Source organism: Oryzias latipes, chromosome 2, assembly GCF_053564925.1.
Source record: "Oryzias latipes strain Hd-rR chromosome 2, Olatipes_Hd-rR_3.1".
Taxonomy (NCBI): domain Eukaryota; kingdom Metazoa; phylum Chordata; class Actinopteri; order Beloniformes; family Adrianichthyidae; genus Oryzias; species Oryzias latipes.
This window is the reverse complement of record NC_136238.1, coordinates 34,056,858-34,082,571: the sequence shown is the minus strand read 5'-3', so window position 1 is coordinate 34,082,571 and position 25,714 is coordinate 34,056,858. Positions and strand designations below refer to the sequence as shown.

The 25,714-nt window shown below is 42.9% G+C and overlaps 3 protein-coding genes and 2 long non-coding RNA genes across 5 annotated transcripts in view; 3 read left to right on the top strand and 2 right to left on the bottom strand.

Annotated features, from left to right (window-relative positions):
* LOC144987317 (uncharacterized) overlaps positions 1-25,714 on the top strand; it is a 406,167-nt gene that overhangs the window by 30,091 nt on the left and 350,362 nt on the right. The window lies entirely within an intron of this gene.
* The window catches only part of LOC144986688 (NLR family CARD domain-containing protein 3-like), a 520,304-nt gene that overhangs the window by 167,501 nt on the left and 327,089 nt on the right, over positions 1-25,714 (top strand). The window lies entirely within an intron of this gene.
* LOC144988419 (uncharacterized) lies at positions 7,104-15,380 on the bottom strand. The gene is made up of 2 exons (XR_013652339.1): positions 14,077-15,380; positions 7,104-8,728 (listed from the first exon to the last, which is right to left on the bottom strand). It is a non-coding gene; the product is annotated as an uncharacterized LOC144988419 (long non-coding RNA).
* LOC144990536 (uncharacterized) lies at positions 15,894-18,901 on the top strand. Its single transcript, XM_078944058.1, has 3 exons — positions 15,894-16,844; positions 16,931-17,197; positions 18,806-18,901. Exons 1-3 carry the CDS (start codon positions 15,894-15,896, stop codon positions 18,899-18,901), a joined length of 1,314 nt encoding a protein of 437 aa, XP_078800184.1.
* Positions 19,062-22,647, bottom strand: LOC144988542 (uncharacterized). Its single transcript, XR_013652472.1, has 3 exons — positions 21,630-22,647; positions 19,841-20,494; positions 19,062-19,753 (listed from the first exon to the last, which is right to left on the bottom strand). It is a non-coding gene; the product is annotated as an uncharacterized LOC144988542 (long non-coding RNA).

Below are 25,714 nucleotides of genomic sequence, written 5' to 3'. Positions count from 1 at the left end.
AGATGCTCTTCTGATCAGAACATCTTCATCACCTCATCATGACGGAGCAGATGTTCTCCTGCAGGTTCTTGGAGGGTTCCAGTCTGTGTTTCTTCAATGCAGCTGCTTTCAAATGAGGCTGAAGGTCTTCCTCACAGGAAGAGGCCGGACAGCTCAAGCAGGACTTGATGGCTTTCAGTTTTCTTCCAGTGCAGACGTCACAGACCACATCTTCAGGTCCAGCAGAGCAGAGACCAGCAGCAGCAGCTTGGAGTCCGCTCTTCTTCAGCTGCTCCACTAAAGATGCTGACATGACATTTTTCCCCAGAACAGGCCTCGGTGTGAAGGTCTTCCTGCACTGAGGACAGCTGTGGACGTTCTCCTCTGCATCCCACAGTCCTTGAAGACACTTCCTGCAGTAGCTGTGTCCACAGGGAACAGTCAGCGGATCCTTCAGCAGATCCAGACAGATGGAACAGCAGAAGCTACATTCATCCAGATCCTTCTTGCTCATTTGGCTGCAGAGTTCCAGTTGAAGAAGCTGCAGTTCTTTCTGCACTGAAGGTTTCCTCACAGCTTGTTTCCCTTCCAGACTCTGAACTTTCAAAGGTTTTGTCATCAGGAGGATTTCAGGATCAGAGTCCAGGACAGTCTGGGATTTCACTGAAGACTTTACTGCAACTCAGAAACATTTATTGGTTTAGCTGTCAGTCAAAAATCATGAAAGAGACAAAGTCCAAAGTTCTTCATGTTATCAACAAATGTTATGTTTTAGCAGAAACAGTCAGACGTTATTTAATTAAAGACAGACTCTGGAACTATGAAGAGATATTTCTGCCACTAAAATGAGAAAAAAAGACTGTGTTTCTATAATAGAAAAATAATTGACTGATTTAGGGTGATAAAGATTTTTTTATATAGCTTTTCATATCAGACCATAATGATATTAATAACCATATAAACCAAATATCTGTATTTGTCAAATGTGAACGCTCTGTGACTGTAACCCTTGTGCTATCTTAGATGACCCAACCCTTACATTGACGTGTTCTCCCTACCATGACAAAGGTGGATAAAGATGGAAAGATTTCATGTAATCCATGGACACCAGTGAAGATCAGAAATCAATCAAGAAAAAAGGTTCAGCGCACTGTCTAGTGGGTCTAAATAACCCAACTCTCAACGTTAAAGTTGCAAAAGTAGATTTAAATGTTTATTTCCCATCATACTTTAAATGTAACAGATGCACTAAAGGACCATAATGCAACAGTTTTTCAGATGATTATTCATTCATCATCTTCCGTTTGTTCCTTTCGGGATCACAAGGCTGCTGGAGCCTATCATGGCCACTTATTGGCGAAGGCAGGGGACGCTCTGGACAGGTTGCCAGTCTGGGGTACAGGGTCACAATCAGACACCCATTCACTCTCACACTCACACCTAGGGACAATTTAGAGTTACCTATTAACCTACGAAGCATGTTTTTGGACGGTGGGAGGAAACCGGAAACCCCGGAGAGAACCAATGCATGCACGGGGAGAACATGCAAACTCCACACAGAAAGGTCCATCATTGATGTTCTGCTTAAAGTCCCCCAGTCGGGACTTGAACCAGGGGGATACTGGCTGTGAAGCGCTAACCACTGCACCACCGTGAAGCCTTTTCAGATGATTAACACAAAATCTCTCAAGTTTCTAAAGAGAACATGAATAATACAGAACACCAAACTGATCAGTTCCATTTAAAAACAAAACGTTAATTCTACAAATAAAGTTTTGAAGAACAAACATCAAATTGACAAGAATGTTGGTCAACATACTGTGAATAATCTTGGAACTAAAAGCAAGTTGTTGCTGCTGTGCTGGTCTGCCCTTTGTTCATTTGAATGTTTATCAGAAGACTTATTGAGCCGGAAGTCTGAGAGGATCTTTCTAGAAGCTGCAGATGCAGTTACAAAGAACAGCCAGCAGGTGTCTCACTGTGGGAGTCTCTGGAGTTGAAAAATGACTTTTCTTTGGTGAAATTCAGTCATTTGGATGAAAGACAAACAGGAAGAAAAATCCTTGTTCTTCTAATATTGGATCCAAATGTTGGTAGAAAGTAAAGCAGCAACAATCAAATGAGCAGCAGCTCTTTTTAGTTCATCTCTCACTAGAATGAGATCCAGACTGAAGCTTTTGTATTCCAGGAAGCATGTTTAAACTAGCCTGACTTTAACCCTGAACTCTGGTTGAAATCTGCCTGAACTTGCTTACTCTGGGTATGTCGGTTCCAAAAGACCGGATATGAGTTGGAGTAATTACGCTCGACTTGGTAACCCTGGGTTAATGCATGTGCACGGCAGGTACATAAAGACATTCTCAATAGATTGCCGATTTCCAGAGTCACCATGGAAACGCATGGAGAGAAAAAAGAGAGCGTTACACTTCAGTGAGACGGAATTGGACATTCTAATGACGGCGTATGAAGATTATACGTCCATCAAAAAAGTAAAACGGCTACATCATCAAAAGAAAGAGATTCTGCTTGTAGAACAGACAAAGTAAACGCACGAGTTTCTGATCTTATTTCTGTTTTCCTTGTGACGCATATATATATATATATATATATATATATATATATATATATATATATATATATATATATATATATATATATACACATATATATAAAACTTATCCAATTTTGCCATCTTAAATGAATTACTTCTAGTGGTAACAAATAATTGAGTTACATTTATTCAACCTAATTTCTTACGTCTATAAAACTCAATAATTGTTTCTTCATTTTCTATACAGTTTTTCCCTTTTAGGGTCATGGGGTTGCTGGAGCCTATCCCGGCCACTTGTGGGCAAAGGCAAGGGATGCCCTGGACAGGTCTCCAGTCTGTTGCAGGGTAGAATGTCCTCAATCACATATCCTTTCACTCTCACAGTCACACCTAGGGACAATTTAGAGTTGCCAATCAACCTCTGAAGCATGTTTTTGGACAGTGGAAGGAAGCTGGAGATCCCGGAGAAAACCCACGCATACACGAAGAGAACATGCAAACTCCACACAGAAAGGTCCCCCATTGATGTTGTTTTTCACATCCCCCAGCCGGGACTTGAACAAGGGGCCTTCTTGCTGTGAGTCTGATCCTGCATTTGGGCCACCCTGATGTACTGTAACAAAGCCTTTTTTATTTACTGAAGAATTAGCTGATATAATGGTAATGACGTAATATAATTATAAAGGTTTTTTTCTCTTTTTTTTTTATACACTGTGTTACGTCCCTGGGGGGCGCAACAGTGCAACCATGAAATAAGACAAGAAGTCAGAAATGAAGTATATAAATATAGTTTATAATATTTAAAGATTCATGCTGCTGCAAACCATTACCTGTGGGGGAGGAAGTGACGTTTGGGTTGTGCCAAATAAATAAACTCAATATAACAAAACCAGGCCTAACTCTGCAACTAAACCTATAAATCAAAAGAACAACAAGACTACCTAACTAGTCTAAATACAAACATACAAAACATTACAAGAAATGGCACCAACCCCTTACCTGGTGTGTCTAACAAAGTTCAGCCTGCGTGTGAAAATGTATGGGGCCCCAAACTTGCCTGATCACAACCTCCCACCACGTACCTGAGGAAAACAGCTTAGTCAGAAGCATGCAGCCAAAAGAGAGTCAGGATCGCAGTGAGTGTCAGCCAGAGACAGTTCACCAGACTCTGCCAGGCTCAGCTCCCAGGTGTGCTTTAATAGGCTCCGGCTTCCTGGTAGAGGAGCACCACATGACCAGCAGACGGCCAGTCACAGCTGATGAAGCTGCAGTCCCAGGTGAACATCATCAGGAAATTAACTGAAGTGAAATGCAACAGGGTGAGAGCAAAGCAGAGGGCTGTGCCTGTAACACCCCCACCCTTACAAGTCCAGACCACACACACACACAAAAAAAAAAAAAAAAACTTGCCTACACAGATCGCGATAAGGCATCAGCGATAACATTTTCAGAACCCCTCTTGTGGTGCATCTCGAGGTTGTAGTCTTGAACAAACAGAGCCCAATGCATAAGGCGCTGGTTGTGGTTTGACATCCGCCTAAGAAATACCAGGGGACTATGATCTGTAAAGACCTTAACTGGTACCGTACTTGAGCCAACATAAACCTCAAAATGCTGTAACGCCAGGAGTAATGACAGAGCCTCTTTCTCAATGGTGGAGTACCTCTTCTGATGATCATTGAGCTTCTTCGAGAAGTAGCTCACTGGGTGGTCTATTCCTGAGTCATCCTCCTGTAGGAGAACAGCCCCAACACCATCCGCGCTGGCGTCTATCTCCAGCTTGAAAGGTTTTGAAAAAACGGGAGCAGACAGCACAGCAGGACAGCAAAGCATGGCTTTCAGGCCGTCAAAAGCGTGTTGGCACTCATCAGACCATATGAACGGTTTTAAGGGGCTGGTCAGAGCTGACAGAGGAGAGGCCACAGATGAGAAATTTCTGCAGAAACGTCGATAATATCCGGCCATTCCTAAGAATCTTCTCAGTTCCCGTCGACCTGTAGGAACCGGAAATGCAATAATATCAGACACCCTTACGTCAGCAGGACACACTCGTCCTCCACCTACCTGCTGACCAAGATACAGGATGGTACCCTTACCAAATTCGCATTTGGCAAGGTTAAGAGTGAGGGATGCCGCTGATAAACGGTCGAAAACATCCCTCAATGTAGCAAGATGGTTAGTCCAGATGTCATAATACACAACAATGTCATCTAAATATGCTCGGCAGTTCCGAACATCACCAAGGACTTTGTTAGCGAGTCTTTGGAACGTAGCCGGAGCATTACACAATCCAAACGGCATTACCGTGTACTGTAGAAAGTGATCTGGTGTCACAAAGGCGGAAATCTCAGAAGCCTTTGCAGTTAAGGGAACTTGCCAGTAACCCTTCAACATGTCCCACTTGGTAACATATGTGGCAGGACCAACTTCATCAATACAGTCATCCATTAAAGGTAATGGATATGCGTCTGGCACTGTCACGGCATTTACTTTCCTAAAATCAGTGCAGAACCTTGGACTGCCATCCGATTTAGTATCCAGTAAGAAGGGGGAGCTCCAGGGACTATGGCTTGGGACTGCAAAGCCATGTTCAAGGAGATAATTTGCCTCCTGCTTTAATATCCCTCGCTTTACTGGATTGACCCGATAAGCATGCTGCTTGACTGGATCGGGCTTGGTCAAAGTAATGTCATGAGACACAACAGTAGTCCTCGTAGGGACGTCACCAAAAAGTTCCGGGAAGCAAGAAATGAGCTCTTGGATGTCATTCCTATGACAGTCAGAAAGATGTGATAAATACAGGGGGAGGTTCGACAGGATTTCTGAGTTGTTAAGCCTAGCCACCCCTGATGGTTTTTCACATAGCCCCAGCCCATCCGAACTAGACTCAGTAATGGCCACAGTTATCGGAACTACAGGTGACACTGAAGAACTAGCTGTGGACCCCAGGGTTTCACCTTCCCTTGAACAATACCTTTTCATCATGTTTACATGACATACTCTGGTTTTCTGTCGACGGTCAGGCGTCTTAAGTACATAGTTTGTCTCACTGAGTTTTTTCTCAACTATGTATGGACCAGAAAACATGGTAGACAACGCAGAACCGAGTATAGGTAAGAGAAGTAGGACTTTATCACCGGGCTGAAAGGAGCGAACCACTGTTTTTCTGTCGAAGTGTCCTTTCATCTTTTCCTGAGAGGAGGCTAGAGTGTCACGAGCGAGGGAACATGCTTTTTTTAGTCGCTCTCGTAACTCTACTACATACTCAGGGAGATGTCGAATAGGCTTCTCAAGATCCACTAATCTCTCCAGTAGAATCTGTAGTGATCCTCTGACCTGATGTCCAAACACTAATTCAGCAGGGCTGAATCCCAGAGACTCCTGTACTGCTCCACGAGCAGCAAACATCAAAAAGGGAAGGGCAAAGGGAAGGGGAAAGACTCATCCCAACTCATACGAGAAGCCAGACAATGCTTGCGGACCATTGGTTTCAGTGTTTGTTGAAATCGTTCTAGTGCTCCTTGGCTCTCCGGATGATAGGAACTAGATGTGACATGACGGATATTCAATCCTTTTAATACTTCTTTAAAAACCTTGGACGTGAAGTTAGTGCCTTGATCTGTTTGTATTACTTTTGGTAGACCAAACACAGAGAAAAACTTCACCAAAGCCTTAGTAATAACATTAGCTGTTATTCTCCTCAAAGGGACCGCTTCAGGGAACCTTGTAGATGCACACATGATGGTGAGTATGGTGAGGAGGAAGTGACGTTTGGGTCGTGCCAAATAAATAAACTCAATATAACAAAACCAGGCCTAACTCTGCAACTAAACCTATAAATCAAAAGAACAACAATACTACCTAACTAGTCTAAATACAAACATACAAAACATTACAAGAAATGGCACCAACCCCTTACCTGGTGTGTCTAACAAAGTTCAGCCTGCGTGTGAAAATGTATGGGGCCCCAAACTTGCCTGATCACAACCTCCCACCACGTACCTGAGGAAAACAGCTTAGTCAGAAGCATGCAGCCAAAAGAGAGTCAGGATCGCAGTGAGTGTCAGCCAGAGACAGTTCACCAGACTCTGCCAGGCTCAGCTCCCAGGTGTGCTTTAATAGGCTCCGGCTTCCTGGTAGAGGAGCACCACATGACCAGCAGACTGCCAGTCACAGCTGATGAAGCTGCAGTCCCAGGTGAACATCATCAGGAAATTAACTGAAGTGAAACGCAACAGGGTGAGAGCAAAGCAGAGGGCTGTGCCTGTAACACACTGTATTTTATCCCACGAAGGGAAATTCTTTCTCCGCATTTGACTCATTCCCTTGGGGAGCAGTGAGCTGCAGCCGAAACCGGGAGGCGGTAGCGTTAAGGGTCTTGCCTAAGGACCCTCACTGGGTCCTTAGGCATTATGTAATTTTACTCCATCCTTGTTTTTACACAGAAAAGTAACAATAGGAATAAAGGATTGCAAGCAATATCAATAAGAGAAGTACCATATATATAATCTTCACAATACTTATCTCTACTAAATGGTTACTTGACCTAACAAAGTATATACTGCAGCCACGACTGTGTTTAAATATTTATTAAATGTTCACTGATCACATTAAGTGTTAGAATTAAAGATGTATACAAAACATTTCACCCATAATGAAGACCTTCAAGATTAAGCTCTAATGACACAAAACAACTCATTTCTATTTGCAGGTACATCTAAAACAATTTATTTTGTGAAATAGTTGTACATATTTTTCAGCAGTAAAACTCATCGTCTAGTATCATTACACAGAAATTGAAACTTATTGATCCATTACTTTTTTTGCTTTTGATGTAGAGATGAAAACCTAATATGTAAACGCAGCTATTGTTGATCAAGAAAAAGTCTTGTGAGTTCTCATGTGTGTCTTAAGACTAGATCTGCAACTTAAACTTGAATCACATTCTTTACAAGAAAAAAGGCTTTTCTCCTGTATGAGTTCTCATGTGCCTTTTAAGACAATATAAATCACTAAAACTCTTTTTACATTCTTTACACGAAAAAGCCTTTTCTCCTGTGTGAATCATCATGTGTGTTTTGAGACTAGATATACGTCTAAAACTTTTATCACATTCTTTACAAGAAAAAGGCTTCTCTCCTGTATGAGTTCTCATGTGTCTTTTGAGACTAGATATTTGATTAAAACTTTGTTTACATTCTTTACAAGAAAAAGGCTTTTCTCCTGTGTGAGTTCTCGTGTGTCTTTTGAGATCAGATAGAGTAATAAAACTTCTATCACATTCTTTACAAGAAAAAGGCTTCTCTCCTGTGTGAGTTCTCATGTGTGTTTTGAGATGAGATATTTGACTAAAATTTTTCTCACATTCTTTACAAGAAAATTTCTTATCTTTTGCATGGATTCTTGTGTGAATTCTGAACAGAGATTTGTTAGAAAAGCTTTCACCACATTCTTTACAGATGTAACATCTTTCATCAGACCCAGTTTCCATGTAGTCAGACGGGTTAGAAATTATTCTTGAGTTTTCACCGGATATGGAAGAAGAAAGTATTTCTTCATTTGGAGATTGTTTACATTTCTTGTCCAAACTGGCCTTCTTTGGATTTTTTCTAACATCAAATTTACACTGAGTCTCTGACATGTGAGAGCTGTCCACACTTTGGACATGACTTCTGTCCCTCCTCTTCCTCTGATCTCTGTTCTGTGGGTATGTCTCTTCATCTGTAGTTGATGTTGATTCTTCATGTTGGTTTCCTTCTTCATCCTGACTATCAGTTACATTAAAGCTTTGCTGACTGTTTAGATCTGCTTCACTGTTCTCATCTTCCTCATTAGTAGGAATCTCCATCAAGGTATCAGTCTCCTGCTTCAGATCTAGCTGATCTTCATCCTGACTGATGAAGAGGTCATCTGGCTCCTCTTTAATCTGTAATGGTCTTGGTACCCCCTGTTCATCTTCAAATTGTGGAGGTTCTTGTTCCTTTAGCTCCTCTTTATAATATAGAGGTACTTGTTTTTCCTGTTCCTCTTTATAATGTCGAGGTTCTGGTTCCTGCAATTCCTCTTTAAAATATGGAGGTTCTGGATCCTCCGGTTCCACATTATAATGTGGATGTTGTGGTTCCTCTTGTTCCACTCTGAAGTTCCTCTGCTGGTTGCAGGGATCCTCCTCTTCAGTACTCCAGTGCTGGGGGAAGACTGCAGAAACACAAGAGGCCCTTTTATATGTTTTGAGGACTTGTGTGTTGTTAAGCACCAATAAAAATTTGAATAGACTCAGTCAGAATATGGAAAATTTACAATTTTACTTTAAATAATGTAATTCCTTAGTTTAAACACAAAATCCAAGAAACCCTTCTAAAATATAACCTACCACCTGTGACTGCTCATCAACAACACAATCTCCAAAATGTTTGAGAAGAAGCCCCTGCAGGACCATTGTTTGTAATGTAAACTTAGTGGTAACATTAGCCGCGGTTACATGGGCAGAATATCTTGATCTGATCAATGGTTAAAATTCACCCGTGCACATGGGATCAGAAAACCTTTTTTCGATTAGAACAAACGTTCCCATGGCTCACACTCTCGTTCGGAATGAATAATATGGGCATGCGCAGTTGTGTAAAATCACCCGTATGAGGAAATAGGTCCCGTTGTAAACAAACAGCTGCCACATACATGCAGCAGTTCTGTAACATACGAGACGATCTTCCAAACGTGCTTTTATTAATGTTATGAATATTATGAAGTGCCTGTTCGCTCATCGTTATATTTAATCTGTGTGGTCAGTGCTTTTTTGTGGAAGAATTAAGCTGGAGAAAGCTTAGGACAGGCTAACACGGGCTAACATCATTAGCCTTGATGGACACAGAATCCAGGACTGTGAGAGAAACGCAGCAATCTGCATCTTGGCTGCACGTAAATGTGTGAAAATAACAGCAGGCTTTATTTTGTCGGGACACAACTGGAAACACAAATCCACGTTGTTTGAACAGTTTCTAAGGACAGAGCGACATTTATTTCTGCTCTGAAAAGTTCACACAGACTGCCCCAAAGCCACTCTGTGAGCTAGCGGCCCGAGCTCTGTTCGAACACGGTTCCTCCTGAGTCCTGCAGCCGCTAACCCAGAGCGGCGGGACGGCTCGCAGTCTGAATTCTCCCACACATAACAAAACAACAAAACGCACACGAAACAAAACTTCCCCCCCCTCAGACACAAAATTATTAATCCAGCTGCTCTGCTCACTCAGGTGCCAGTGGACCGAGTGAGCGTCGGGGGGCACGAAGCGCTCCTCCTCCGAATCTCCCCTGTGAGGGGTGAAAGAGAGAGGAGAGCCAGCGGGGCGAGAGCGGAGCGGCGCTTTTCACGGGGCGTCTGCAGAGCATTCAGTTGGTCCCATATGCGTTCCAAAGATTTCTCTCAGCCAAACACCGTCTATGCGTGACGTAACCCAGAACAGCAGTGACACACGATCGGAATGACCGTTTACATGCTCCACGATCGGATAAACGATCGGTATAACCCACCTATCTCGATCGGAAAGAAATTCTGATCCGAATGAGTGATCAAGGCAGAGTATTCCGAACGGCGCGTTTACATGACGCATTTTCTTTCCGATCAGGCGTTCATTCAGATTACTTTTGCCCATGTAAACGCGGCTATTGTCAATAAAGTGCTTTTTTTAAAGAAGTTGCTTCTGTTTTCTTTAGCACAGCAGCAAAACACTGTGCCCCCCCCCCCTACACCTCCCCACTATGAGGAGAGCTGTGTCAGTCAATAACCTGTAGGCTGAACCAGCTGAAGATAATAAAAAAATGTTGTCTTAATAATTTATTTAATACCCTCTCAAAGAAAATGAAATTGCAGAAAAGTAATTCATAAATGGTGCAAACAGGTCTTTAATGTCATCTTACTGTATTTCTTTCACGACCATAGCCGCGGTTACATGGGCAGAATATCTTGATCGGATCAATGGTCGGGTTAAAATTCACCCGTGCACATGGGCACAGAAAACCTTTTTCCGATTAGAACAAACGTTCCCATGGCTCATACTCTCGTTCGGAATGAATCATTTGGGCATGCGCAGTAGTGTAAATCACCCGGATGAGGAACTAGGTCCCGTTGTAAACAAACCGCTTCCACAGACATTTATGCAGCAGCTCGGTAACATTGGAGACGATCTTCCAAACGTGCTTTTATTAATGTCATGAATATTATGAATTGCCTGTTCGCTCATCGTTATATTTAATCTGTGTGGTCAGTGCTTTTTTTGTGGAAGAATTAAGCTGGACGAAAGCTTAGGACAGACTAACACGGGCTAACATCATTAGCCTGACACAAAATCCAGGACCGTGCGAGAAACGCAGCAATCTGCAGCTTTCTAAGGACTGAGTGACATTTATTTCTGCTCTGAAAAGTTCACATAGACCGCCCCAAAGCCACTCTGTGAGCTAGCGGCCCGAGCTCTGTTCGAACACGGTTCCTCCTGAGTCCTGCAGCCGCTAACCCAGAGCGGCGGGACGGCTCGCAGTCTGAATTCTCCCAGACATAACAAAACAACAAAACGCACACGTAAAAAAGCCCCCCCCCGACACAAAATTATTAATCCAGCTGCTCTGCTCACTCGGGTGCCAGTGGACCGAGTGAGCGTCGGGGGGTACGAAGCGCCCCTTCCCCGCATTCCCTTCGTAAGGGGTGTAAGAGAGGGGAGAGCCAGCGGGGCGAGAGCGGAGCGGCGCTTTGCACGGGGCGTCCGCAGAGCAGCTGGCCGGTCCCGTATGAGCTCCAAGGCTTTCTCTCAGCGAAACACCGTCTATGCGTGACGTAAACCAGAGCAGTGGTGACACACGATCGGAATGACCGTTTACATGCTCCACGATCGGATAAACGATCGGCATAACCCACCTATCTCGATCGGAAAGAAATTCTGATCCGAATGAGTCTGACCGGGGCAGACTATTCCGAACGGCGCGTTTACATGACGCATTTTCTTTCCGATCAGGCGTTCATTCCGATTACTTTTGCCCATGTAAACGCGGCTCATAAGGCGCGCTTACAAGTATTAAATTTTCTCCAAAGTGTAGGGGGCGCCCTATGAGGTGGTATGCCTAATGTGCCGTTGTGGGGCATAGAGGAAGACGGCATGAGAACAGGAAAAGGAAGTATGGGTGAGCTGGGTCACTCTTAACGCGGTAGCAAGACCAGAGCCGCTATTCAACAGGCTGCAATGGAAAGCTGTCTGTGCCCCGTTTACCTCCCAACCACTAACAGAGTAAGGGAGGGGTAAGCACTTCATTTATTACAGCTTCAACATACTTTTCGCTGGAGACACCATTCAAACGTAGAAATGCTAACAAGGCTTTGGACTACAACATAAGTTTTATGATCATTATGGGATGGCAACATGACCTACGGTTTGGCAGCCATTTTGTACAATAATCTGAGGAGATTTTCATGTATTTCCACATTAATAAATAACTAACTTTATTTCCTTGTGATTTTCACAAAATATCATGCTCATGCCATTACTTTAAGTCTACAATCACCTCTGGAGTTTCATCGACCTTTGATCCCAGGAAGAGGCCGCCATCTTGAATTTTCAAAAAAAGAGCACCTTGAGGACCAAATGCAAACGAAACCTCTTCCTTGGGATTTTTATCAATCATCTTACAACTTCTCAGGCGTCAATAGGAAGCAACCATGGAAACAATGTGGCAATTATAAATTGTAGATTTGAAATGCTGTCCGCGCAATGAGCTCGCTATAAGTGGTGTACTATTATGGCGTTTCATGGCTGCCATAAAGTGAAAGAACGCAAAATCAACTGAGCAGGTGTATTCCGGAACTGAGTGAGAGAACCTTACAACAGCAGGCGCAATTCTAACCGAGTGACCCCGCATTTTACAACAGCACGTCTGCAATCGTAACTGAGCGGTGATCCTGCAGTGTTCACTTCCCCTTTGCACGCTCGCCTGTGTTTGAGGGCGGGGTTAAGGGGGCGTTTTTGAGATAGGTTCCTCACTCTGTTCCTGAATACACCCGCTCAGTTGTCTTTACGCCCTTTCACTTTATGGCAGTGATTGAACGCCATATACTCTTAAACTTGCCTGTTTTTCAATGAAATACTGTGAAAATTGAATGCATGCATCCATGGCCGGAACTGAACATAATGAAAAACACTGAATACTGACATAAAGAACGTGGGCGTGGTTAGCAAACAACCTCTGTTGCTGAGGAGCAACTTAGCAACAAACTCAGTTTTGCTCCCGCTGCCTTTTGAAAACACACACCAGCATTTTACCGGTATGTTTCCATGTTAAGAAAAAACACCCATAACTGAAACTGGGCTGTTTAGTCCAGTGCTGCTGTATAGTAAGGAGAGGAATATTTGGTAAATAATATGGCTTTAACTGTGTGTTTGTGTCTGGCAGGTCAGTGTGTGGTGTGGCTCTTTGACTCACAGATAGAAATTTCGGCTCTTTGTATCAAACTTGTTTGCCACTCCTGTTTGTGTTAGATGCTTTAATAAAAAAAATGGCGGATGTAACGTCGATTAAAACCTTAACTAACGGCCTAAGACCAGGGTAAGAAAGTGCAGCGGTTTTTTCTGTGCTGTAAGTTTTTTTCATGTTAAATCACTGCATCTGTTAACGTTTTAATTCACGTTACAGCCACCGTTTTTTTTCTATACAGCTTCAATAAGAAAGTCCCGCCCGCTGCTTTGCCAGATTTGACCAGCAAATTTCGGCCAATCAGATCAACCAGAAAGGTTACTGCCCCCAAGTGACAAACACACCCCCTGAACACCACCCCCCAAGTGACGAAAGCACCCCTTAACACTGCACGCAAACCCAAGCAAGCGTGCAAAGGGGAATTGACCTTGTAGGATCACCGCTCAGTTAGGATAGAAGGTAGTTGTAAAATGCGGGATTACTCGGTTAGAATTGCGCCTGTGCAGTTGTAAAGTTCCTCACTCAGTTCCTCAATGCGCCAGCTTAGTTGTCTTGATGCTCTCTCTTCCACTTTATGGTTAGAGCTGTGATGGTGTGGGATTTTTTAATCACAGCGCGGATGAACCAGCAGGGGGCGTCTTTGTCTTTTTGTTTTTCATTTTGACGTTCACTCAACCAGGAAGTTTATTTTTCTGTCATGCATTTATAAATTTTGGTCTGTTTTCTTTCTGTACTGGAGTGTTTATGGAGCCACTACACCTGCAATGCAGACTAGACAAAAACACACCATTCTAATGACGTATCTAGTATGTTTACATCTTCCCTTACTGAATAATAAAAAAGCCTTTTAGCCTTGAGGACAGAGAGAGAGGACAGCCACAGAGCCTAACAGGTCGTGTTTCTCCACCTCTCCCCTTTTGGAAAAGGCTTGAAAATTCATCCAGACTCTTGTGTGTCTTTTCATTTCTGCACATTTCATTTTTGGACGTCCAGAACCACCTGAATCTGCGAAAGCAGGACGAGACTGCAACAATCCCTTTCCAGTGACAAATAATCATTCAAATCCAAAGAATTTAAAATGTTTAATCACATACCAACTATGTGTAGCTGCAGCTGCGGGTTCCAGCTGCTATCCAGCAGTCTGCGCTGACGACAGTGTTCCTCCTCGTTCTGGACGATGGTTCCTTCAGCAGCAGAAAGTTGTTCTCTGACAGAACCTTCCTGAGGTTCTGCAGACATGGTTCCTGCTCCGATCTTCAGCTCCAACTCCCACAAACACCGCCGTCCTCTTCACTGCAGCTCCGATCGATCATCTGCTAGTCTCACAATCACAGCAATCCACGTTGTCTTTCCGTTCAACACTTCTTCACTCATTTACGACACTTTGGAAAATGCTGAGAGTTCCACACGAACCACGTATCGTCCTTTCTGTCCAAAAACCTCACAAACGTCCCAACAAAACACCACCGACCTCTCAACACAAGCTAACGCTGCTAGCGCCTCGTGCTGTTCTTCTACTTTGTTTGGCTAACAGCGTCATGGTGCTTTAGCGCCACCAGCTGGTCTGGAGTGTTATCTGTCGCTCATATTATCATGTCGATAACGGCAAAAGACTCCTTTTTTAAACTTTGCTGGCGAATAAAGGAGAAATGGACAGTTTTCACAAACAATATTTGTGTGTGACTAGTCTTTCTTGAAAAAAATAAATGTTCGACCAAACTGGAGAAGAGGGAACAGGACGTGAACTTGGCTGATGATGTCAATGAGTTATTTCAATTTCACAAGCCTGACCCACGGTGGCGGAGCGCGAGAGTAAGCCCTGGCTGCAGCCTGCAGAATGGGTCAACATAGTGGAATGCTGGAACGCAGAGGAATGTGAACACGCTGTGGAATGTTAACCCCGCCCACGTTGAGCCTGTGCATTTGATTCACCTTTGTCACAGCAGTTGTGATTGCAGGAAAGGGGAAGAATCAGTGGAGCACATTTTGTGTCATTGTGAATTGTATGAGGAAGAAAGAGAACAGAGGGGAGGAAAATTTGAATGGTGCAATTTTTTTTATGTATCACTCAAAAAAATGATTCAAGCCCCTCTTTCATGTAACACAATAAAATTCTGTTTGTTTTATTTAAAAATATTTATTTTAAAAGATTGTATCTACATTCAATTGACCTAACACAAAATGTATTAATAGTTTCCCCTATAACTCCAGTAATCCAAAATAATTGAGTTCAAGTAAGGGGCATGCTGTTGAATGCTGTTTTCCTGTTTCTCTTTATTCTTTTTGCCGTCTGACGGCTACAATTTTTCACCTATTTTAACCATTCAACTAATAAAATGTTCAACTCCTTCGTCTAATGCCTGGTTTGACTTTTAGTCCTTCAAATCCTTCGACTTTTCAAAAGTGAAATCTTTAGTTCGTTTTTTCACGTAAAAAACGAAACTGTGGCATGAAATCGTTTCAACTCGGTTTCTCCCAATAAGACGATACATGACGAGCCTCATTTCATAGAAATAAGGAATCTATTTGTTAATACTGGCGGCCTCATTTTAACACTGAAGTGTTAGCTCAGTGGATTAGTTAGCAGGTTTATGATACAGAGGTTCTGAGTTTGAATCTGGCTTTAGATTTCTGTTGCATGATCTTTTTCCTTTGCCTTTCTTGATAAAATTGAGTTCGACTAATTCGATTATATTTCGTTACATGGAAGAATTTTCTTTGAGGTGGGGTTACTCATATTTATACCATGGTCCGGGTGAATACTCGATTCTGATTGGCTGCTGGGTATGCGTTAAAACCTGATAACCGCACGGTGAAAAAAGAAGTTCCGGTCACATATCACTGCGCTAGAATAAACTTAAAACATACGTTAAAAGACGTTATTTCACAGTTTACAACAACACAGCAAAAGATGAGTGATTTCGTTGTTTCTTTTAACTTGTTCGGTGAATTTGATAATTTTGATGACTGGGATGCAGCCACAGAGAAAGAGAGACAAGAACATCATAAGAGGGAGAGGAGACACAAGGAAGTGTCACCGGAAGAATTGAACTTTTTGGAAGATGACAAGGATGAGATAAACACAAAGAAAATCACGAAATGGGCAGTTAATATATTTCGAGACTTCCTGGCTCAAAAAAACATGGATATTAACTTTGAAAACTACACTGCCACCACTCTCAATGAGAGTCTGCGGCTTTTTTATGCGTCTGTTCAGTCAACTAAGGAAGGAGGAGAGTACAGTGTTGCCAGTCTGAGGAGCTTGAGAGCTGGCATCAATCGCCACCTAAGAGACGTCAACATCATCAGCGACACCGTGTTCAAGAGCAGCAATGCGGTTTTTAAGGCAATAATGAAGCGCTACAGAAAGAGTGGGAAAGACACCAGCTCCCACCATCCTCGTATTCCTGAGTCGGACCTGGAGAAAATCAGATGTTCATCTGCGCTGTCTCCCGACACGCCCCTCGGCCTCGTCAGAAAGGTGTGGTTTGACATCCAGCTGTGTTTGGCTCGACGTGGGAGGGAGGGGTGCCGTGAGCTGACCATGGCATCTTTCAGCATCCACAGAGACGAGGCAGGCGCGGAATACCTCAGCCTATCACATAATCCGGACACTAAAAACCACAAAACTCCAAACGACCCACACAAGCAAAACCTAAGAGGTTTTATGTTTGCAAGACTCGGGGATCCTCTGTGCCCAATACAAAGTTTCAAGAAATACATCTCTAAATGTCCCCCAGATGCAAAATCTTTTTATCTGCATCCGAAGCGCTCCGTCACTGCAGCAGCTGAGGTTTGGTACTCCAGGGAACCGATGGGTGTCAACTACCTGGGAGCAATGCTAAAAAAAATTAGTGAAGAGGTCTGTGCATCTACATAGCCCTGTTTTGTCAAACCTCTCTTCCTCTTTTGTAAATTGCCTGCATGTTTATGATTGTTTTTTTTAAGGTGGGTCTGTCGCAGATTTACACAAACCACAGCCTGCGGAGCATGGCTGTGGGTCGACTCTCAGACGCCGGTCTGGAATCACGCCAGATCATGTCTGTGACGGGGCACCGCTGTGAAAGCAGCCTGCAGGCTTACTGGGCTCCGTCACTCCAGGAGAGGAGAGAATGGAGCAACATTTTGTCGTCCCGCAACGTCGCCACAAGCAGTGGTCAGGGTCCACAAAAACAAAATATCGGTCCTTCGAACAGCAATATGATGGACATGCCAGTATCTCTGTCAAATTTTACGATTAATGGCAATGTTGAATTTAATTTTAAATGAATAATTCTGTCTTCCTAAAGCCGACTTTTTTGTTCGGTTCAAAGTTAACAGGCTCGATGTAAAATAACTTATTAATTAATAAAACCGTTTTTGTTGTTGTTGTTGACAGCTAATTTTCAGCTTTACTGTTAGAGATTTCTTATAATAAAATCTTGGAAGCTACTTGTGTATTTGTTTCTTTAACACACTTTGCTTCATCATCTGGACAATAACTAGCGGTAAGGTGCACAATGATTTGATTATTTTATCATGACGATCACCATATGATCCTACATTTTTCCGCTACAGTGCAGGCTCCGCACCTGAACTTGTAGTCATGACAACGCGCAGCAACACTTAAAAAATAGTCAGCTTTTTGTGAAAAAGTGATCTAAACTGAACAAAAAACAAGAATAAAGTACTAAAACTGATTGAAAAATATTTTTTTTTGTAAATGACCATGGTATAAGCGGGTTAATGGCCTTCGAAGTGTGCGGTTACTACTTTTTAACGCACTTCGAGAAAGCACGGTCGGACGGTTCAGGCTTCCACGGCGTGCGTTAAAAAGTAGTAACCGCACACTTCGTCGGCCATTAACCCTTACGTAGTAGTCAGAGATTTAGCATTTGTAAAAAGTCAGAGTAGGTGTAGTTGGTGGAAGTGTGTGTATTCCGTATGGTGATTTCCTGTGGAAAAAAGCTGTTCCTTAGTCTGTTTGTCCTGGTTCTGATGGACCTGTACCTCCTTCCAGAGGGCAGCAGTTCTAACAGAGAGAAAGCAGGATGGGTGGAGTCAGTGATGATGTCAGTCACTCTGCTGAGGCAGCATGACTGGTAGATGTCCTTCAGTGAGGGGAGGGGGCAGCCGATGATCCTCTTCTGTCTTTACCGCTCTCTCTGGAGGCTCTGCCGTTCTGCTTCAGTGCAGTGGGAGAACCACACTGTGATGCAGGAGGACAGGATGCTCTCAATGGTTGAGCGGTAGAAGGTTACCAGCAGCTCCTGGTTCACATTGTTCTTCCTGAGTCTTCTCAGGAAGTGCAGGCGCTGCTGAGCCTTCCTGATGGTGTTGTTAGACCCTGTGAGGTCAGCAGAGATGGTGGTGCCCAGGAGGGTGAAGCTGTGGACCCTCTCCACACAGTTTCCATCGATGTAGAGTGGGGGTGGATCTGCTCTGTTCTTCCTGAAGTCCAGGATGATCTCCTTGGTCTTGGTGGTGTTCAGGATGAGGTTATTAGCCTGACACCACCTGGACAGTTTCAGGACTTCGTCTCTGTGGGCCGTCTCGTCGTCTCCAGAGATCAGCATAAAGCAAGTTTGGACCAAACTAAAGCAGAAAGTGGCTTTGAAGATGGTCAGGAGAAATGAGGGCTTTTTTCAGGAATTCTTGGAAGAGGAGGACTTCTCCAAACAACAAACTCCTGGCGCCAGTCCCACCAGTGACATCTGGTCCTGGCTGACCACAGGCCCATGGTGGCACCTCCTGCTGAAATTGACCCCTATACTCATCGTTTTGTGCATGTTTTGTCTTTTTACAACATGCGCTCTGCCTTGTGTCATGTCCATAATCGCAAAGGCTACCACACAGGCTTTCATTCGTTACCAGCTTGTCCAACAAGCTGAAGAGGACCCCTCCCCATGTGAATACTCCTACGTCAGAGGCATCGTATGAATCTCTCACTGAAAGTGCCAAAAGCAAGTGGTGAAATGATGATGTTTGATGCCCTGTTCTAAAAAAAATAAAAAAATTAAAATAAAAATAAAATAAAAACAAAAAAAAAATAATAACATTTTTCACGTTTGTACCTTCCCCTTGTAGTGTTTACTTATGACGTGTTTGAAATGATAAAAAGGGAGGGATGTTAGAGTTATATAATTATCATTTGCGTGCACACTATAATCTCCATAATATGTTTGTCTCATTTCTATCTTTCAGTAAGAAAACAATGACCTGAAAAGCTCTGATTATGCCAGAATAGGATGTTCTTGTTGTTTCTGATTAAATGACCCACATTCATGTCTGCAACCTTCAGTTTTCAATAAAGGAAGGCTCCATGCACTAGGATGGGAGAACTTGTCATGGTGGCCTGTCAGACTCCTCCCCCTCCAGCAGCTGCTGCTCATCTCCCTCAGCTGTGACTACTCACCTCATCAAGCCTCTGCTCTTCTTAAGGAGACCCAGCTCCAGCAATCATCGCCAGTCCGTTAACCCTGACGGTGCCTTTGTCTCCTGAAGTGCTACGTCTGGCCCCTTAGTCTCTGCACTAAGTTAACCTTGTCTTGTCCTCTGCACTCAGGTTACCTTATCACGCCACGAGAGTCACCTGAGTTCACCATCCGGAGCAGCTACAGCCTCAGCCTTCTACCGCTGACGTTTCCTGCCACTGAGAGCCACAGCCGCTGTCCTCATCTAGACCACGGCTACGCCACCGAGCGTCCACGCTTATCAAGATCACCACGCCACACCAGGCTTCAAGATCCTGCCCACGAACATTGTCTCGCTCCCGCTCTGGAAATTCTGGATCTGCACTCGAGAGCCACACCCACGATTACCCACTACACCATCAACAACCGCAAGAAACATTAAGAAAATAAAAACTTCTTCACTCACCTGCCTCTGCCTTCTGGGTTTTCAGCATCTGGGTCTTCCTCCGCGTTCTAGTCATGACAGAACTCCTCTGTGACAGTTTGCGCTGTCACAGACTGATTCTCCTTCTGCAGAAGTCTAGCAAAAGCTCTCATCTCCTGTGTGGTTTTTCTCTTAAGGAAAAAGTCAGAACCCTGACAGTATTAACGTTTTGTTTTTAAATGGAACTGATCAGTTTGGTGTTCTGTATTATTCATGTTCTCCATAGAAACTTGAGAGATTTTGCTTTAATTTTCAGTTTAGTTTGTAATATAGATGCCTTTTCTTAATCATCTGAAAAAGCTGCACGGTGGTGCAGTGGTTAGCGCTTCACAGCCAGAATCCCCCTGGTTCAAGTCCCGACTGGGGGACTTTAAGCAGAACATCAATGGGGGACCTGTGTAGAGTCTGCATGTTCTCCCCGTGCATGCGTGGGTTCTCTCAGGGATCTCCGGTTTCCTCCCACCGTCCAAAAACATGCTTCATAGGTTAATAGGTAACTCTAAATTGTCCCTAGGTGTGAGAGTGAGAGTGAATGGGTGTCTGATTGTGACCCTGTGACAGACTGGCAACCTGTCCAGAGCGTCCCCTGCCTTCGCCAATAAGTGGCCAGGATAGGCTCCATCAGCCTCGTGAACCCTGAAAGGAACAAACGGAAGAAGATAAATAAATAATCATCTGAAAAACTGTTGCATTATGGTCCTTTAGTGCATCTGTTATATTTAAAGTTTGATAGGAAATAAACATTTAAATTTAAACAACCTGCTGATGATAATACATTCCTCTGATGGGAAACAGAGCGTTCACATTTGACAAATACAGATATTTGGTTTATATGGTGATCTATATCATTATGGCCTGCTATGAAAAACTATATAAAATAATCTTTATCGCCCTAGATCAGTCAGTTATTTCTCTATAGAAGTCTATGGGATTCTGGCTTATGGAGCAAGCAGGTACTTCCTGTTTGGGGGGCGGGGCCAAACTGTCCAGCTGTCTCTACAGTCAAAGGTTAGATTAGGAGTCAACCTTCAACACTAACGGAGCCGTTCTGGTTTGTTTGTCTCTGACCAAACCCAGTAGGAGCAGCAGAGCAGAAAAACAGCAGACTGCTTTATATTTCTGTTGATGTTACAATGAGGATTTGGATCCAAAAACATTGAAACATTGAAACCTTGAAATGTAAAGATAAAACAGCATTTTTTCTAACGATAAAACTGATTTTTACATTTAATAAAAGATGATATGAGTTCCTTTCAAAATAAAACACAGTTCAACATAGAATCATCCTGATGCAGCAAATGTTCTCTGAAGAAAAATGTCAACAAGTCAAAAATGACATTTTCTATCATTAGAGCTTTAAGTCTACTGTGGTGAACCGTCATCCTTTTTCCTACTTCCTGCTGCTGTTAAGCTGGATAGAAACGGGACTTCATTGTTTCAGGATCCAATCAATATTCTATCATTACAAATCAAGATTTTTCTGTCTTTCTTTCTCATTTTAGTGTCAGAAATATCCCTTCATAGTTCCAGAGTCTGTCTTAAATTAAATAACTTCTGACTGTTTCTGCTAAAACACAACATTTGTTGATAAAATGAAGAACTTTGTCTCTTTCATGATCTTTGACTGACAGCTAAACCAATAAATGTTTCTGAGTTGCAGTAAAGTCTTCAGTGAAATCCCAGACTGTCCTGGACTCTGATCCTGAAATCCTCCTGATGACAAAACCTTTGAAAGTTCAGAGTCTGGAAGGGAAACAAGCTGTGAGGAAACCTTCAGTGCAGAAAGAACTGCAGCTTCTTCAACTGGAACTCTGCAGCCAAATGAGCAGAAGGATCTGGATGAATGGAGCTTCTGCTGTTCCATCTGTCTGGATCTGCTGAAGGATCCGCTGACTGTTCCCTGTGGACACAGCTACTGCAGGAAGTGTCTTCACGGACTGTGGGATGCAGAGGAGAACGTCCACAGCTGTCCTCAGTGCAGGAAGACCTTCACACCGAGGCCTGTTCTGGGGAAAAATGTCATGTCAGCAGCTTTAGTGGAGCAGCTGAAGAAGAGCGGACTCCAAGCTGCTGCTGCTGGTCTCTGCTCTGCTGGACCTGAAGATGTGGTCTGTGACGTCTGCACTGGAAGAAAACTGAAAGCCATCAAGTCCTGCTTGAGCTGTCCGGCCTCTTCCTGTGAGGAAGACCTTCAGCCTCATTTGAAAGCAGCTGCATTGAAGAAACACAGACTGGAACCCTCCAAGAACCTGCAGGAGAACATCTGCTCCGTCATGATGAGGTGATGAAGATGTTCTGATCAGAAGAGCATCTGTTCTCTCTGCTCTGAGGAAGAACATGAGGGACATCAAACAGTCTCAGCTGCAGCAGAAAGGACTGAGAAGCAGAGAGAGCTGGAGGAGAGTCAGCAACAAATCCAGCAGAGAATCCAGGACAGAGAGAAGGAGGTGAAGCATTCTATGAATGCTCAGAAAACTTCCTCTAAGGTTGTGGTTGTTTGGAGAAGTCCTCCTCTTCAAAGAAGTTCTCCTGACCATCTTCAAAGCCACTTTCTGCTTTTTCAAACGCTACTGTTCAACAAAAACTTGGTTTCTGCCACAAAACCAACCTTAGACACTGAAACAGAATGAATCCAATGCAGAAATGTGTTGACACCTTTAATTCAAAGCTTCAATCAGTTTGAATCTCATGAAGAACATTTCAAAAATCCACATTTGGATCAGGCGTCTTCATCAGAGCACAACTCATGTTTCCAGGACTGTGACTCACCAATAGATCCTCATTTCCTTTACACAATCTGATTCCATCATTTGGATTTTTCATAATAACTTGAGTTAGAAAAGAATTGTTGCCCCAAAATGTCCAGTTTGAATAGTCTACAGTTTGTTGTGTTTGGTTGCTAGGTAACAGGGTCTTTAATGTCTATGATGTCATGGTGGCTTTCAGAGTTGAACTCCTGAATATGACGGTAAACATTTGGATTGAACAAAAATGGGATTGAAGCTCATGCTAAATCCTGATCTCAATGCTGAAAAAACCTCCTCCTAGATTCTGGTTGTTTGGAGAAGTCCTCCTCTTCCAAGAATTCCTGAAAAAAGCCCTCATTTCTCCTGACCATCTTCAAAGCCACTTTCTGCTTTAGTTTAGTCCAAACTTGCTTTATGCTGACAACATTTACAGCTTGAATCCATCTGAAGAATCCAAGGAAACAAACCAATCTAAGTCTGCATTCATGCCACTTCAGAACCAACAAAGCATGTTTCCAGGACGCTGACTTACCAATAGAACTTGGGATTTCCTTTGCAGAATCCTTCTCCGTGTGTTTTCCTTTGTTTTTCTCCCCAAAACCTAAAGCAGAGATTTTTGCTGAGCTGCAGAACAAACGTCTGACTGCTTTAACCGCCGTTGATGGTTTGTTGTGTTTCCCTCTATAGCTGCTATGGTCTTGGTATGGTTGCTAGGTAACGCTGTCTTTGATGATGATGACGTCAGAGTGGCCTCTAGAATGGACTTTTTTCTTGTGAAACCAGGAGCTGTAACCTTTAGGGCACTAGGACCCAGAAAGAGGTCCAGGCAGTGACGGTGATGCTATTTTCATTAAACAAATCACAGAAAAGTTCAAAAAGTAAAACGTCTAAAGTATTTCTGTGTAAAATAGTGTAAATATGTTGTCAACAATTAAATGTTGTCTCCTGTGTGGAGGTATTTCAGTTCATTAAAAACTGACATAAATGAGTAACGTTCACTGCAAACTGTGCAGAAGGCATGTTCTTTCTAAAACTGGAAATAGCACCAACCTTTTTTATCACCTGAAGCTGAGTCTCCATTTCATAATTCAATAAAAATAACATTTCATTTCCTCATTATAAAGCAACTTTATTGGAGTTTCATTTGTCATTGGTCTTTTTGAGCCAAATTTCTGAAGAAATCAAAACAAAAGGCTTTTCCAACAGAATCAGAACGTTAGCACGTGACCTAAGTTTGTTCACTTTGTGCTAAATGTTGATTTCTTTGACTGTTGTGTTAATAATATCAACAGTTCTCTGTCGCCCTCTGGTGGTTCATCAGAGAAGCCAAACTTCCAAAGAAAGTGAATCAATAAACATGAGCTAATTCTTGATGCAGGTTTGAAAACACAGATGGAAAACAGCATCAATACAAATATTAGTCAATGTTTCCTTGTATGGAACAATTTAAGGATTTGTTGTCATAAAGTTGTGAAAAACTGTCTTGTAAAGTGTGTGGTGACGTTCCACTGTGGAAAATGACTGTTTGTGGAACATTGAGATGTGCTCAGTGATTTTGGTTTAGGACACTTTGGTTTCATTTCAAACGTTGGTTTCTCCTAAATCTACAAACTCTCTCCACAAACTGTCTCCTAACTCTCAGGGATTCCTGCTGCTGGCAAAACTCACGGCTCAAGGAACCACTTCATGAATCAGTCACGCTTTGGAATGAACTTTATTGAACAACATGTCATGGTCTGGAAGAAGCCCCAGTTCCAGCTGACAGAAGTCTGGTTCTGATCCATCAGATCTCACTAGCAACAGAACCAAACCTTCACGTGTTGCAGCAACAGTTTCCATGTTTGGGAGGATCTTCTGAAGAACAGCTCAGTTCCAGATCACATCATGATGTTTGATGTTTTCTTCATTCCAGGAAATCATCTGTGTCTCCTTTGATCTGTGCTGAGTCAGCACTTTGACTTTTTTTCAACTTTAGATCCATCATTTAGAATTAAGGATTTATTGATAAATATTATTTATTGACAGGAAATAAAGAGTAAATGTATTTATCATCCAGCAGTGATGGTGGTGTTTGTAAGTCTTTTATTTTGAAATTCCTCAAGGATGATCATCATGGTGGGATTTCTAGATCTGCATGAACTCATCCTGAATCCAAAAGACACTGGAGCATCAAAGAATCCAACCCATCTCTGCCAACATGAGGCTCTTACTTTGAAAAGTCTCAGACTTCCTGCTGCTGCACTGACAGATGTGAAAGAGCTTGAAAGAGCTTCCTGACTGAGGAGCTGCAGACTTTCTCCTGCAGAGCAGCAGCTGACTTCAGCATCGTCATGGGAACACAGTCTGCTGCTGCTTCTGGAAACGTCTTCAAGGCTGTGGTGGGACTTTTTGGTCTGGAGGACAGATTCTCTGAGCAAATGCTGCTTCAGCTTCAAGCTTCAGCTCTTTTCTTCTGGCAGAGCTTAGAAGAAATGGAAACCTCCTTTGTTCTGACTGTTTGCTCCAAATCCCAGATTCAGGAATTCCTCCAAGAAGTTCAGCTCAGAGATCATCAGCAGAGAAAAGCCTGAAGTTCTGATGGAAAATGACAACAGAACATGATCAATATTATTGATCCACATGGAATCCAGAAGAAACTCTGAGCTGAAGACATGAAGACAGAAGCTTCAGAGACATGAGGAGAAGTCAGAGTGGATTCATTCTGGACTTTCTTCTCACATCTTCTCTTCAGAACATCTTTGTCTTTGATCCTTCAAATCTTCTGAAATCTGATCATCCATGGATTGTTTTTGTGGGATCAGATCCAGAGTTGCTGAAAGTTCTGCTGCCCTCTGCTGGTCAATGTGTCCAAACAGCAGAGAGGAGATTCTCTCATTCTATCTTTCAGTCACAAACACACTGGTTATATTTTATACTATTGAACCTGTTATAAGATATATAAGGCTTTATAACGGCTGTCTTTACTGCACACAAATTGTGTTTTATGAACAAACTCGTGAAAAAAAGTAAACAGTTCAGTTCAACATTAGATATTTCTGCTCAGCAGATGGTGAACATTAGTCCAATAAAAACAGGAAACAGTGTGATTCTGATTTTTAGATAAATGTGA

Bases quoted from the DNA above. Each gene is read 5' to 3' on its own strand.
- LOC144990536 (XM_078944058.1), top strand. From the start codon at position 15,894: ATGAGTGATTTCGTTGTTTCTTTTAACTTGTTCGGTGAATTTGATAAT. The intron at 16,845-16,930 runs GTCTGTGCATCT...GTTTTTTTTAAG, and splicing joins TAAAAAAAATTAGTGAAGAG to GTGGGTCTGTCGCAGATTTA. The intron at 17,198-18,805 runs GTATCTCTGTCA...ATAATCGCAAAG, and splicing joins GCAATATGATGGACATGCCA to GCTACCACACAGGCTTTCAT.